General features: G+C 44.2%; 1 protein-coding gene across 1 annotated transcript in view; it reads right to left on the bottom strand.

Annotated features, from left to right (window-relative positions):
* The window catches only part of CRB1 (crumbs cell polarity complex component 1), a 207,049-nt gene that overhangs the window by 51,615 nt on the left and 143,141 nt on the right, over nucleotides 1-12,293 (bottom strand). The window contains 1 exon segment of the mRNA XM_070473843.1: nucleotides 3-770. Within this exon segment, the coding sequence (XP_070329944.1) occupies nucleotides 3-770 (768 nt within the window).

A 12,293-nucleotide genomic window follows, 5' to 3' on the forward strand; every position in this document is an offset into this window, starting at 1 on the left:
CACGTCTTGGAGGCAGCCTACGAGCGAAGGTGCGGATGGTATCTCATAGACGCGAAGCGGAGCATCACCACTGCGGGCGCTTCCCTCTGGCAAGCCCCCCAGAAAGGAATTCTGGAGCGCGCACGCTGAGGACCCATCGCGTTCAAACGGAGAAGGAGCGCTAGCGATGCACGCCCCCGCGCAAGCGTCGTCGCCTAGGACGAGGGTCACCGCCTCTGCAAACGTCGCCTCCACGGCGTGCCACCCTCCGTCGCTGGTCTCCCGGGGGATGAGCAGGACCACCTTCGGCCGATCGCCGACTTGAAGGGTCAAGTGGACGAAGCCGGCCAGCACCTCCAGCATCACAAACGCATCCCGGTCACCCCGGAAGAGCAGCAGGGCCGCCGGCTGGACGGTCTGGAACCTGAGGGCCACGGTACAGCCTGAGTCCCGGGCCGGAGCTGGGCCACTCGGGACCCACAGGAAGCCGCTGCCGTCGAAGGACAGCGTGGTGACGGTTCCACACCGTGACCCGGTGTGGCCAGCGGGGCACAGGCAGTCGAATCCGTGCCGGCCGTCGTGGACGTGGGGGACGCACGTCCCGTTGTTTAGACACGGACGATCGGCACAGCCCAGGAGAGGATCGGAGCAGTCCCTGCCTCCATAGAAGGCTCCAGAACGGGGATCCAACGGGCAGTGGCAAGCGTAACCGTCAGGTGAGTTCTCACAAGTGCCGCCGTTGCGGCAAGGGCTGGAGGAGCACTCGTCCACGGCCTCTTCACAGTGGACTCCTGTTCAAGGACGGGGAACAGACCTGTGTCACATACAGTCAGATGACAGGACACCCCGCGCCATCCTCACGTGGAATCTTGGGAGGGGCAGTACGGGCTCAGGTTCAGGGCTGTAAGCTGAACGGTGACCCAGGATGCCATCATTCTGCCTGTGAGGTGCATGCAAGTGCCGTCACAGCAAGCCTGGAATTCCGCTAGACATCGGCTCCTTGCCACGTAGAGTGGCTGCCTCAGATTATCACCGACAGACACATATGTGACGCTGAATATCATAGCAATTTTTTTCAAAGAGAGAGACTGCTATTGGGATCAAATCTAGACACAAACTATTTGTTTGGGGACTTAATTCCCAGATATGGTTTATGCCATCCTGCGCTGCTAATTACACTCTGTTCTACTTGGAAACAGCGATCTGCCTTCTCCGCTTTTGGCAACTCCCCATAATCCCTAGCGGCTTCCCTGGTGGCTCAGAGGGTAAAGAATCTGCCTGCCAGTGCTGGAGATGTGAGTTTGATCCCTGGGTCAGGAGGGTGCCCTGGAGAAGGAAATGGCAACCCACTCCAGTATTCTTGCCTGGGAAATCCCATGGACAGAGGAGCCTGGTGGGCTACAGTCCACGGGCTCGCCAAGAGCTGGACACGACTCAGCGACTAAAGAACAAGGACATAATCCCTAGACACACAAACGGTGCAGACGCCTCTCTCTGCAGAGGCTTCTGAGGAGAATAGAGGGTCCCCTCTCCTGCTCACCACAATTCTAGTATAAACTGTGAAATCTGTCCAACAACAAGCCCTGGCTTCTAGCTTCTTCACTTTCTTTTACTTTTCTTCCTGACTCTCAAGTAAAAAAAAATTTTGACACCTAATTAGAGAACTCATTAAGTGAATTATATATAGAATTCATTTAATCCAAGTAACAAAAAGAAATATAACACTTTATAAGAGTGATGGTTGTTGCTCTTTAATGAAGTTCAAATGAACAAACGGCGCTAACAGAAACTGACACGTGTTCAGCACTTACACAGTTTTGCCAACACCGTCATCCACATTATGTGTCTGTGCTTGCTGAAAGATCCCCAGGTTTCCAGGGCAGATGGGCTCAGCTCTCTTTCACAGACGGTTTTGAAGCTTAGAAAGACTGGTGTCTAAATTCCAAAGCAATTCTACAATCTGGTTTTTAAAATGCAATGGGACACTTCCTCTTTTTAATTGATAATTTAGTGCATTCCTGTTTATTGCTATTACTAACATGTCTAATTTTCCCAATGAACTCCATGCCTAAATGACTGCTTTTTAAATTTCATCAAAGGCTCCCATATTGATAAAGCTGGGTTTGAATCCCAGCTAAGGTAGTGAGCAGGTTACATTTACTTTTTGTGTCTAGGTCTTCTGATCTACAAAATGGGGTTAGTAATAGTACCTGCAGTGCAGGGCTTTTTAAAGATTAAGACACATCAGATGCTCATAACATTGCTTGATATATAAATAACTACTCCATAAGTGTTGGCTGTAATTAAAATGTAGTAACAAAAGGAATTATTCTCTCATGTCAGAATCAAGTAGCACTGTCATCATTGAGAGAAATTATTTAGAAAGTGTATTCATATGGAGTGACTGACAAATCATACAACTTTCCATAGTGAGAGATTTGCTGGGACAGCATGTTAGGCTGGAGTCTCCCTCTTCGTGAGAGAAGGGAAACTGTTTTATTCAACAGTGCATATCTCAACCACAGCACGATGCCTGCACCATGTTTGGTGCTTGGAAATTAATTTTTGAATGAACTTATTAATGATGACCATTGTAAGCTGACTAAAATGTTCATACTGAATTTATCCTGATCTAATCCAAAGCCCAAAATGCTCTTTTTGTGTCTATTTTCAGGTAAATTTACCCGATTTTAATCTGTGCCCCCAGCCACTTAGGCACCATATGTTTAGACCCTCGACTGAACCCTATTGTACTTATATTTTAATCTACTTGGATTACTTTCATACAATTTTGTTAATCCAAAAGTACTTCAAGCTCCATAAAAAGAGGGAACATATCACAATCTTAGAGTTTCCGACAATCCCTGCACAGGGCTGAGCAGGTATGTGTTATAAAAAAACTGGATGAGTAGACAAAGTAAAATGAAATCAAATGGATTTGTTTGTTATAATATAGAATTCCTCTTCTTGGGCTCTAAAATCCCTGCAGATGGTGACTGCAGCCATGAAATTAAGGTGATTGCTTCTTGGCAGGAAAACTATGACAAACCTAGACAGCATATTAAAATACAAAGACATCACTTTGCCAACAAAGGTCCATAATAGTCAAGGCTATGATCTTTCCAGTAGTCATGTATGGATGTGAGAGATGGACCAGAAAGAAAGTAGACCACTGAAGAACTGATGCTTTTGCATTGCGGTGCTGGAGAAGACTCTTGAGAGTCCCTTCAATAGCGAGGAGATCAAAGAGGTCAATCCTAAAGGAAATTAACCCTGAATATTGATTGGAAGGACTGATGCTGAAGCTGAAGCTCTAATACTTTGGCCACCTGATGCAAAGAGCTGGCTCACTGGAAAAGACCCTGATGCTGGGGAAGACTGAAGGTGGGAGGAGAAAGGGGTGGCAGAGGTTGAGATGGTTGTATGGCATCATCGATTCGATGGACAAGAAATTGGACAAACTCTGGGAGATAGTGAAGGACAGGGAATCCTGACATGCTACAGTCCATGGGGTCACAAAGAGTCATTCATAACTTGGTGACTGAAGAAACAAACAAAAAATAATCATCCTTATAGGTAATAGAGAGCTGACATAGGAATTACAGACTATAATCTGAAGGAGAGTTCTAATGCAAGTTTCATTTAACTGAACTTACAACAAGTTCTAAAACTTTATTGTTAGAAGATATTTTACTTAGATTTGATTTTCACAGGATTTTGAGCACAGAATAAATTAATCTGCAAGCATTTAATTAAGAGGAATACTGAAAAACTCATGAGTTATAATCAGTTAAACATCTTGTCCCCACCCACTGTGCCTGTCAACATATTTAATGGAGTGGGGGGTAAAAGCTGGGATAAATCTCCAGCAGGCTCCAAGTCTTTTCTGCTCAGCCTTGAGTAATAATAGTCTTAAGGTCATATTTTAAACACCTATACTAAATAGTCATAAGAACCATGAAGTTTTAGTACATTTCAGAATTGAATCTTCTTTCTCCGTCTGCTAGGTGGACTTCAGGCTGTCTTGGAAATGACTTGAGTTCCCCCTTCTTTTCCCCTCTACTCCGCCCCCCTACCCTTCTAGCCTCCTGCCTGAGAGTCAGGGTTCAGAAGGTATTCCGTGCGGTGCTGGCGGTGGATGCTCCACGGTCTCTGAGACCAGCAGGTGCTTCAGGGGGACTTCTATTCCAGGGGTTCTTTGCCGGGTCCTTGGTCTCCGCTGCCCCAGTGAAGACTCCAGAGAGCTGCCAGCAGGCCTTGCTCTCAAGTTGCCCCTCCACCAGCCCCTTCCCCATGTATTTCCTGAGGTTTACTCCACTTCACCCACTTGGTCTGTCTGTTGGTGTTCCCGAACCTTCCAAGAGGGACCAGGACCCCTTTCACACTGTCCACTGGCTGACACCCCTCCCGTGATTCCCCAAGAACCCCAGATCCACGGGCTCTGCTTCACAAGTGGAGGGGAAGCGGGTCGCTGCCCAGCCCAGCCCAGCCCAGCAGCATCCCCATCGCCCGCCTCTCCTTCTCCTGCGGCCCCAGGCATGCCCTTTCCCCTCTAGGTGCCTCAGGTAGGTGGAGAATCTAGGCTAAGTTGCCGCTCCTGCTCTTCCCACAAACTTAGGTGAGACTGCAGTCTCCTTGGAGCCACTCTGGTGGTTGTGGTGAGAATGTAACCCCCAACCTGGCTCGTGAGGGCTGGGCTCTAGATTGGCACAGAGGCCAGTTTCTCCAGAGAAGTCTCTGCACAGACTCACTCCTTCAGGCCGCCTCCTGGGAGCTTCCACGGAACCTTGAAATGAGCCTAAAGTCTGTCATCTGTCTTGATTTTGACATTCTGCACTATAGCCTCTCAAACTTCACGTTGGTTCCTGAAGCAACCATACTTTGACCCATTGTGCTGTGCTGTGCTAAGTCACTCCTACTCTAAGGAGCAACACACGGCTACGTTGTGTCCTACTGTCTGCAAGGCTCTAGACTGTAGCCCACCAGGCTCCTCTGTCCATGGGATTCTTCAGGCAAGAATACTGGAGTGGCTGGCCATGTCCTCCTCCAGGGCATCTTCCCAACCCAGGGATCAAACCCAAGTCTCTTATGTCTCCTGCATGGGCAGATGGGTGCTTTACCACTAGTGACACCTGGGAAGTCTCTTTTGACCCCTTAGTTGAAGTTTTAATTTACCATTTTCTTAAATTTATAAGATACCTATTCTGAGCCTCATAGAGGATTGTGAGAGATGCAAAGCAGAAGACACAGACCAGGCCTCAATATGATTACAACAAAATGGGGTAAGAAAACTTGTAATTATGCAAATATAGAAAATGCATTGCATATAGCAGGTTTTCAAAGAATGTATGGATAATAAGTGAGGATCAAACTAGGGGAGCGTTTGAGAACATTTAGCCAAGATAGACTTTATGTTCTTGGGTTCCAAATTCACTGTGGATAGTGACTGCAGCCATAAAATTAAAAGACACTTGCTCCTTGGAAGAAAAGCTACGACAAACCTAGACAAGATATTAAAAAACAGAGACATCATTTTGCTGACAAAGGTCCATATAGTCAAAGCTATGGTTTTCCCAGGAGTCATGTGCAGATGTGAGAGTTGGACCATAAAGAAGGCTGAACACCAAAGAATTGATGCTTTTGAATTGTGGTGTTGGAAAAGACTCTTGAGAGTCCCTTGGACTGCAAGGAGGTCAAACCAGTCAATCCTAAAGGAAGTCAGTCCTGAATATTCATTGGAAGGACTGATGCTGAAACTGAAGCTCCAATACTTTGGCCACCTGATGCAAAGAGCCAACTCAATGGAAAAGACCCAGATGCTGAGAAAGCTTGAGGGCAGGAGGAGAAGAGGGTGACAGAGGATGAGAAGTTTGGATGGCATCATCGATTCAATGAACATAAATTTAAGCAAACTCTAGGAGACAGTGAAGGACAGGGAAGCCTGGGGTGCTGTAGTCTACGGGGTTGGAAAGAGTTGGAAACGACTGAATGACTAACCAACAAGCCAGGTTTTAAGGCAAAAGCATTGAATGACAGATTATTGTAAATCTCTAGTTGTGAAAACTAAAAATTTTAAATCAAACCAATCAATAAATATTCATTTCATATCTACTGCATATAAAAAACACTGTGGATAACATGGAATAAAAACTGACCACCGCCTCACTAGTTTAATGGAAAAATAAGATAAATTTGTGAAAAACTAAATGAAAGTGTAAATCAAGACAACATTAGAAAAAACACTGCACAGGGTATAATGGGTTCCTAGTGAATCGTATGAACAACGGCTGCTCTGGAGAGAGAGTGATCTTCAGAATGGGCTGGACTGGGAAGATTTTGTAGGTAGAATTTAAGACAGGTTTTCAAGTACGGATCAGATTGGCAAAGACACACGCAGACTTAACCGAATCAACAAAAACTGTTTCATGGAAAGCCATTAGACGTTTAGAGGTGACGGTGAGCTTGGCAATCTAGTTGGCATGGAGGCTTTACATAGGAAAAGCAAGTCAGAAAGATTAAATGTAGCCAGATTGGAGAAGGTCTGGCATTGAGGGCGTTTTTTTCAATTAATTAATTAATTTTTGGAAGGCAAAACTGGGAATTAAACTGGTAGTTATTGAATGGAAGGCCGACCTGATTTCTCCTGAAGACCCATCCCACGGGATCTGTACCAGAGTGAAGGGGGAAGGAGCCAGAGACGAAGATGCAAGGCAGTTGTGAGAATCATCCACATCTAAGATTATGAGGGCCTGGAATCAGACACTTATTTCTTTATCATTTACAGTCTCCTTTCATTTATCTTTGCTCAGCAAATAAGTACAGAGAGTGATATTTCTTTATGGTTGCTTACTGTATTTTATCTTGCAACTCCTAAAATTTATAGATTTAATCTTTCACAAAATAACTACCAATCACTGATTATTAGTATGTTTCCTTTAAATATAAACAAGAAAAACTAGTTTTAGATTTTACTACCGTCATGGGGGAAAAAAGAAAGTCTGTATTGAGGTCAATAGTCTGAAGAAAGTAAGCAGAATTAGATATTAAAAGTAGAAAGGTAATTTATGCTTTCACTTTGCTTAAAATCTGTTCTATTGACATCTCCAACATAAAATAAAGTTAGACATATTTTTTCATGAACCTAGAAAATTAAAATGGTAAGAGAGACTGAAACTTATTTTATTGGCTATTTGACTGGCTTGGCAAAGGATATCTGCTGTCAATCAAGATAAAAGGATTAAGGAATATTTGTGGGATTACCTGAGTCATTCAGTCTTCTTATTGGGTATTTTAGTTGACAATGACTTGGTTATTTCCGTCCTTTTATTTAGATCATGAGGTGGATTGCTGAAAGCTGTTATGTTGTTTATGTGAAGTCTATTCATTTAATTCAAACAGATCACTTCCTTTTATTTTTCTAAAATTCTTTTATTTGAATATCTGATTCTATGATAAGATTGTATTTAAAAAATAATCAAGATAGGAAAAATTCATAATATCTGGAATACCCCATATTTACATAAGGATAAATTATATTCATAGATAAAAAGGACATTGACTTTATGTTTAATATAAATATCATGAACTGTTAAATGACCCTTTGCTATATCCCCACTTTACAGAAATTCATAGCTAATGAAATATCTAATAGAAAATTATTTCTACAAAAACTTATATACAAATAAGTTTCATCTTTCTTTATTTTAAATGACTCGGGTATTTTCTATTTTAATAAATAGAAATCAAGGAAAACTTAAAGTCCAAGGACACATTGCCTAAGTATTTCCCTTACCCATGACCTTCTGTTACTCAAAACTCGTAATTTTCAGTTGATAGTAACCTCTAATATGCATTCACACTAGTTGCTAAATAACCATCTTAAACACTGTAACAATGGTACCAATCACCTTACACAAGTGATAAGAAAAGAGTGATTACCTATGAGCATTGCCATTAAAATGTGAAAACCTTGTGTCCTGGCTCCAATCATCTTCCTGTAGAAAGGGGATATCCATCCAAACACCTACTAGGTTGACAGGACCAGTTTCTGATGATTTTCTACCATTTTCCAAAACGGTGCCACCTTCTTCCTTCAGGCAGAGGCTGTGGGACTCAGTCTGGGTGCTGGATCAGTGGGGCTTACTGTAAGCATTTGCGCTGCTTACCAAGCAGACTTGCTACAGGCTTAGTCTCTCCTGAGTCCTGGCGCCTCCCCTTTCTAAGTCACAGAGCGAACATGGACACCTCTATCACAGAAGGATGCGTTTGGGGGGCTTGACACATAGGCTGGAATTTTTGGTAACTTCTATCATGGCCCATTAGAGATTGATTTTACTTTTTCTTCACAACAATGAAAACGGTTTCTGTTTTCATTTTTCCCATTTTGCTTTTGAATTAAGAAATTTATGGCAACTTCGAATCTATTGAACATTTATGCAGGACACTGGCCAAGGAACCAGCAGTGGTTTTCATCACACTTACCAGATTGTGTCCAGTTGTTTGTGTGATGCTCCCAGGCTTAAATTCCACTCTCTGTGGAAAAAAAGATGACTCTGCTGTGTTCGTCTTAAATATAACGGCATTTGACGCTGTGCGGTAGGACAATTTGAATAGGTGAGGTGTTTGGGACATACCTAGAGGGACTGGGGCTTGACGGCTTCGTTTTGCTCTTTTTTTCACAGACCTGAGGATCTACAGAGGTTTCACTCAGGCAAAACAGGCTGAGGCATCACCAAGCGCCACAGAACTGCCTCGGCGCCTGAAATCCTCACCAGTAGAGGAATCCCTGTCGGCCGAGGTCTGGTGTCTTAGAAGCCTTGAAAAGATGAAAATATTACCTGAGAAGCGTGGTAACTATATGGTGAGGCAGTCATTAGTGCCTTCTCATGGGTCAGCACATGAGCTTAAAAATCTGCCAGGGGGCTTCTCTGGTGACTCAGTGGTGAAGAACGCATCTGTCAATGCAGGAGACACGGGTTCGATCCCTGCTCTGGGAGGTTCCCAAAGCCCATAAGCCACAACGCCTGAGCCTGAGCTCCAGAGCCCGGCGGCCGCAGCTACTGAAGCCTTGTACCTGGAGTCTGTCCTCCGCAACAAGAGGAGCCGCTGCAGTGAGAGGCCCACGCGCCACAGCCAGAGAGTACCCCCGCCCCCGGCTTGCCACAGCTAGAGAAAAGCTTGCTTAGCAACGAAGACCCGGCAAAGCCAAAAATAAACTTAAAAAGTTATTTTTTGAAAATCTGCCATGGATCTGAGTCAGAGAGCCTGTGATGGAAACCAGGTGATAAGGCAAAAGTCGTTGCAATGGTATATTCCTTCACGCATTGATTGTTTGCTCACCCTTTTAACTGTGCTGGATGGATGTGATCACTCGCTTATTATTCATTCATCCTTTTAACAGGGGCTGGAAATAGGATGTGAGCAGAAGGAGCCTTGGCTCTGCTTCATGGGAAGGAACACAAGTTACCCAAGTTTACAGCCCCCGGGAAGGCTGGGCAGACGGGGGCTTCAGGGGCTACAGGACCAAGTTAGCCCATGGAGGCCAGAGGAGAGGGTGCGATGCAGAGGAAAGGCAACGTATTCAGACTTCTGATCAATGGGTCAGCTCAGAGAGAAGTTTCTAGCAACCATCAGGGAGCCAGAATAATGAAATAGAATAAACAAAGAGTAGGAGCCTTGAAAACTGATTTTCAAAAGCCAACTTTGATACTTACTAGGCTATGAGAACTCGGGCAGGCTTCCCAGGTGGTGCCGTGGTAAAGAACCCACCTGCCAATGCAGGAAACACAAGTGACTCGGGTTTGATCTGTGGGTCAGGAAGATCCCCTGGAGAAGAAATGGCAACCTGCTCCAGTATTATTGCCTGGAGAATCCCATGGACAAAGGAGCCTGGTGGGCTACATGCCACGGGGTCGCAAAAGAGTTGAACATGACTGAGCATGCACACGCATGCATGCAGGCAGGGGAACTGAGGCAAGTAGCTATTTTTTAAGCTAAAGCTAATGTATTAAGTGGACATAATAAAGCTTATTGAGCAGTTATTTCTGTGGGAGCAAAATGAGAACTATAAATGCTTGGGGCATAGTAGTATTTCAAAAGAGTTTCAATAACTTGTGTGTGTGTGTGTGTAATGGATAAGTAAACTTGAATATAAATGACTAGAACTAACATGTAGAAGGCATGATGCCCAAATATGCAGGGAACATGAACTTGTTCAAGATAAGGATTCCTCAGAACCAGAAATGATGGTCCAGCCCAACAGTTGTTTCCCTGGCACATCTCACCCTCCTCCTTACAGGCAGGCCACACCTCCACCATAATGGATGCCAATGACAGATTCTCTCGCATCCTCCTTTATAGCTGGGGCACGGGCATGTGACTCAGTCCTGGGCAACGCAACCTGAGGAGGCTCTGCTAGGGGGCCTCTGCAAAGGGCTTTCCTTCCTAACATGAAAAGATATGCGGCCGTCCTCTGATATTGTCTGATTCAGATAAGTCCTGGGGCTGTCACAGTGAAAGACAGTATCTAGGGCAAAGAAAATGGTAATCCTTCTGAAACTCCAGATTTCTAATGCTTTTAATCCTTTCAGTTCAGTTCAGTTGCTCAGATATGTCTGACTCTTTGCAATCCTGTGGACTGCAGCATGCCAGGCTTCCCTGTCCATCACCAACTCCCAGAGCTTACTCAAACTCATGTCCATCGAGTCAGTGATGCCATCCAACCATCTCATCCTCTGTTGTCCCCTTCTCCTCCTGCCTTCAGTCTTTCCCAGCATCAGGGTCTTTTCAAATGAGTCAGCTTTTCGCATCAGGTGACCAAAGTATTGGAGTTTCAGCTTCAGCATCAGTCCTTCCAATGACTATTCAGGACTGACTTCCTTTGGGATGGACTGGTTGGATCTCCTTGCAGTCCAAGGGACTCTCAAGAGTCTTCTCCAACACCATAGTTCAAAAGCATCAATTCTTCAGTGCTCAGCTTTCTTTAGAGTCCAACTTTCACATCCATACATGACTACTGGAAAAACCATAGATGGACCTTTGTTGGCAAAGTAATGTCTCTGCTTTTTAATAGGCTGTCTAGGTTGGTCATAGCTTTTCTTCCAAGGAGCAAGCATCTTTTAATTTCATGGCTGCAGTGATTTTGGAGCCCAAGAAAATAAAGCCTGTCACTGTTTCCATTGTCTCCCCATCTATATGCATGAAGTGATGGGACTGGATGCCATGATCTTAGTTTTCTGAATGTTGTTTCAAACCAACTTTTTCACTCTTCTCTTTCACTTTCATCAAGAGGCTTTTTAGTTCTTCACTTCCTGCCATAAGGGTGGTGTCATCTGTGTATCTGAGGTTATTGACATTTCTCCCAGCAAACTTGATTCCAGCTTGTGCTTCATCCAGCCTGGCATTTTGCATGATGTACTCTGCATATAAGTTAAATAAGCAGGGTGACAATATACAGCCTTGACGTACTCCTTTTCCTATTTGAAACCAGTCTGTTGTTCCATGTCCAGTTCTAACTGTTGCTTCTTAACTGGCATACAGATTTCTCAGGAGGCATTTCAGGTGATCTGGTATTCCCATCTCTTTCAGAATTTTCCACAGTTTGTTGTGATCCACACAGTCAAAGGTCTTGGTGTAGTCAATAAAGCAGAAATAGATGTTTTCCTGGAACTCTCTTGCTTTTTTGATGATTCAGAGGATGTTGGCAATTTGATCTCTGGTTCCTCTGCCTTTTCTAAAACCAGCTTGAACATCTGGAAGTTCATGGTTAATGTACTATTGAAGCCTGGCTTGGAGGATTTTGAGCATTACTTTACTAGCTTGTGAGATGAGTGCAATTTTGTGGTAGTTTGAGCATTCTTTGGCATTGTTTTTCTTTGGGGTTGGAAAGAAAACTGACCTTTTTCAGTCCTGTGGCCACTGCTGAGTTTTCCACATTTGCTGGCATGTTGAGTGCTACACTTTCACAGCATCATCTTTTAGGATTTGAAATAGCTCAACTGGAATTCCATCACCTCCACTAGCTTTGTTCATAGAGATGCTTCCTAAGGCCTACTTGACTTCTCATTCCAGGGTGTCTAGCTCTAGGTGAGTGGGTAGCCTTTCCCTTCTCCAGGGGATCTTCCCAACTCAGGGATCGAACCCAGGTCTCCTGCATTGAGGATGGATTCTCTACCAGCTGAGCCACAAGGGAAGCCCTTGAATCCTTTAATAGGAATTGTTATAAGAAGTACACTTCATAAGGAAAACTAATATAAATCAATTCCTTGAAACCATGTTGTTAGAGAAATTCTTGAAGAAAATAGGGAAGTTTAACC

Source organism: Odocoileus virginianus, chromosome 11 (assembly GCF_023699985.2).
Source record: "Odocoileus virginianus isolate 20LAN1187 ecotype Illinois chromosome 11, Ovbor_1.2, whole genome shotgun sequence".
Lineage (NCBI taxonomy): Eukaryota > Metazoa > Chordata > Mammalia > Artiodactyla > Cervidae > Odocoileus > Odocoileus virginianus.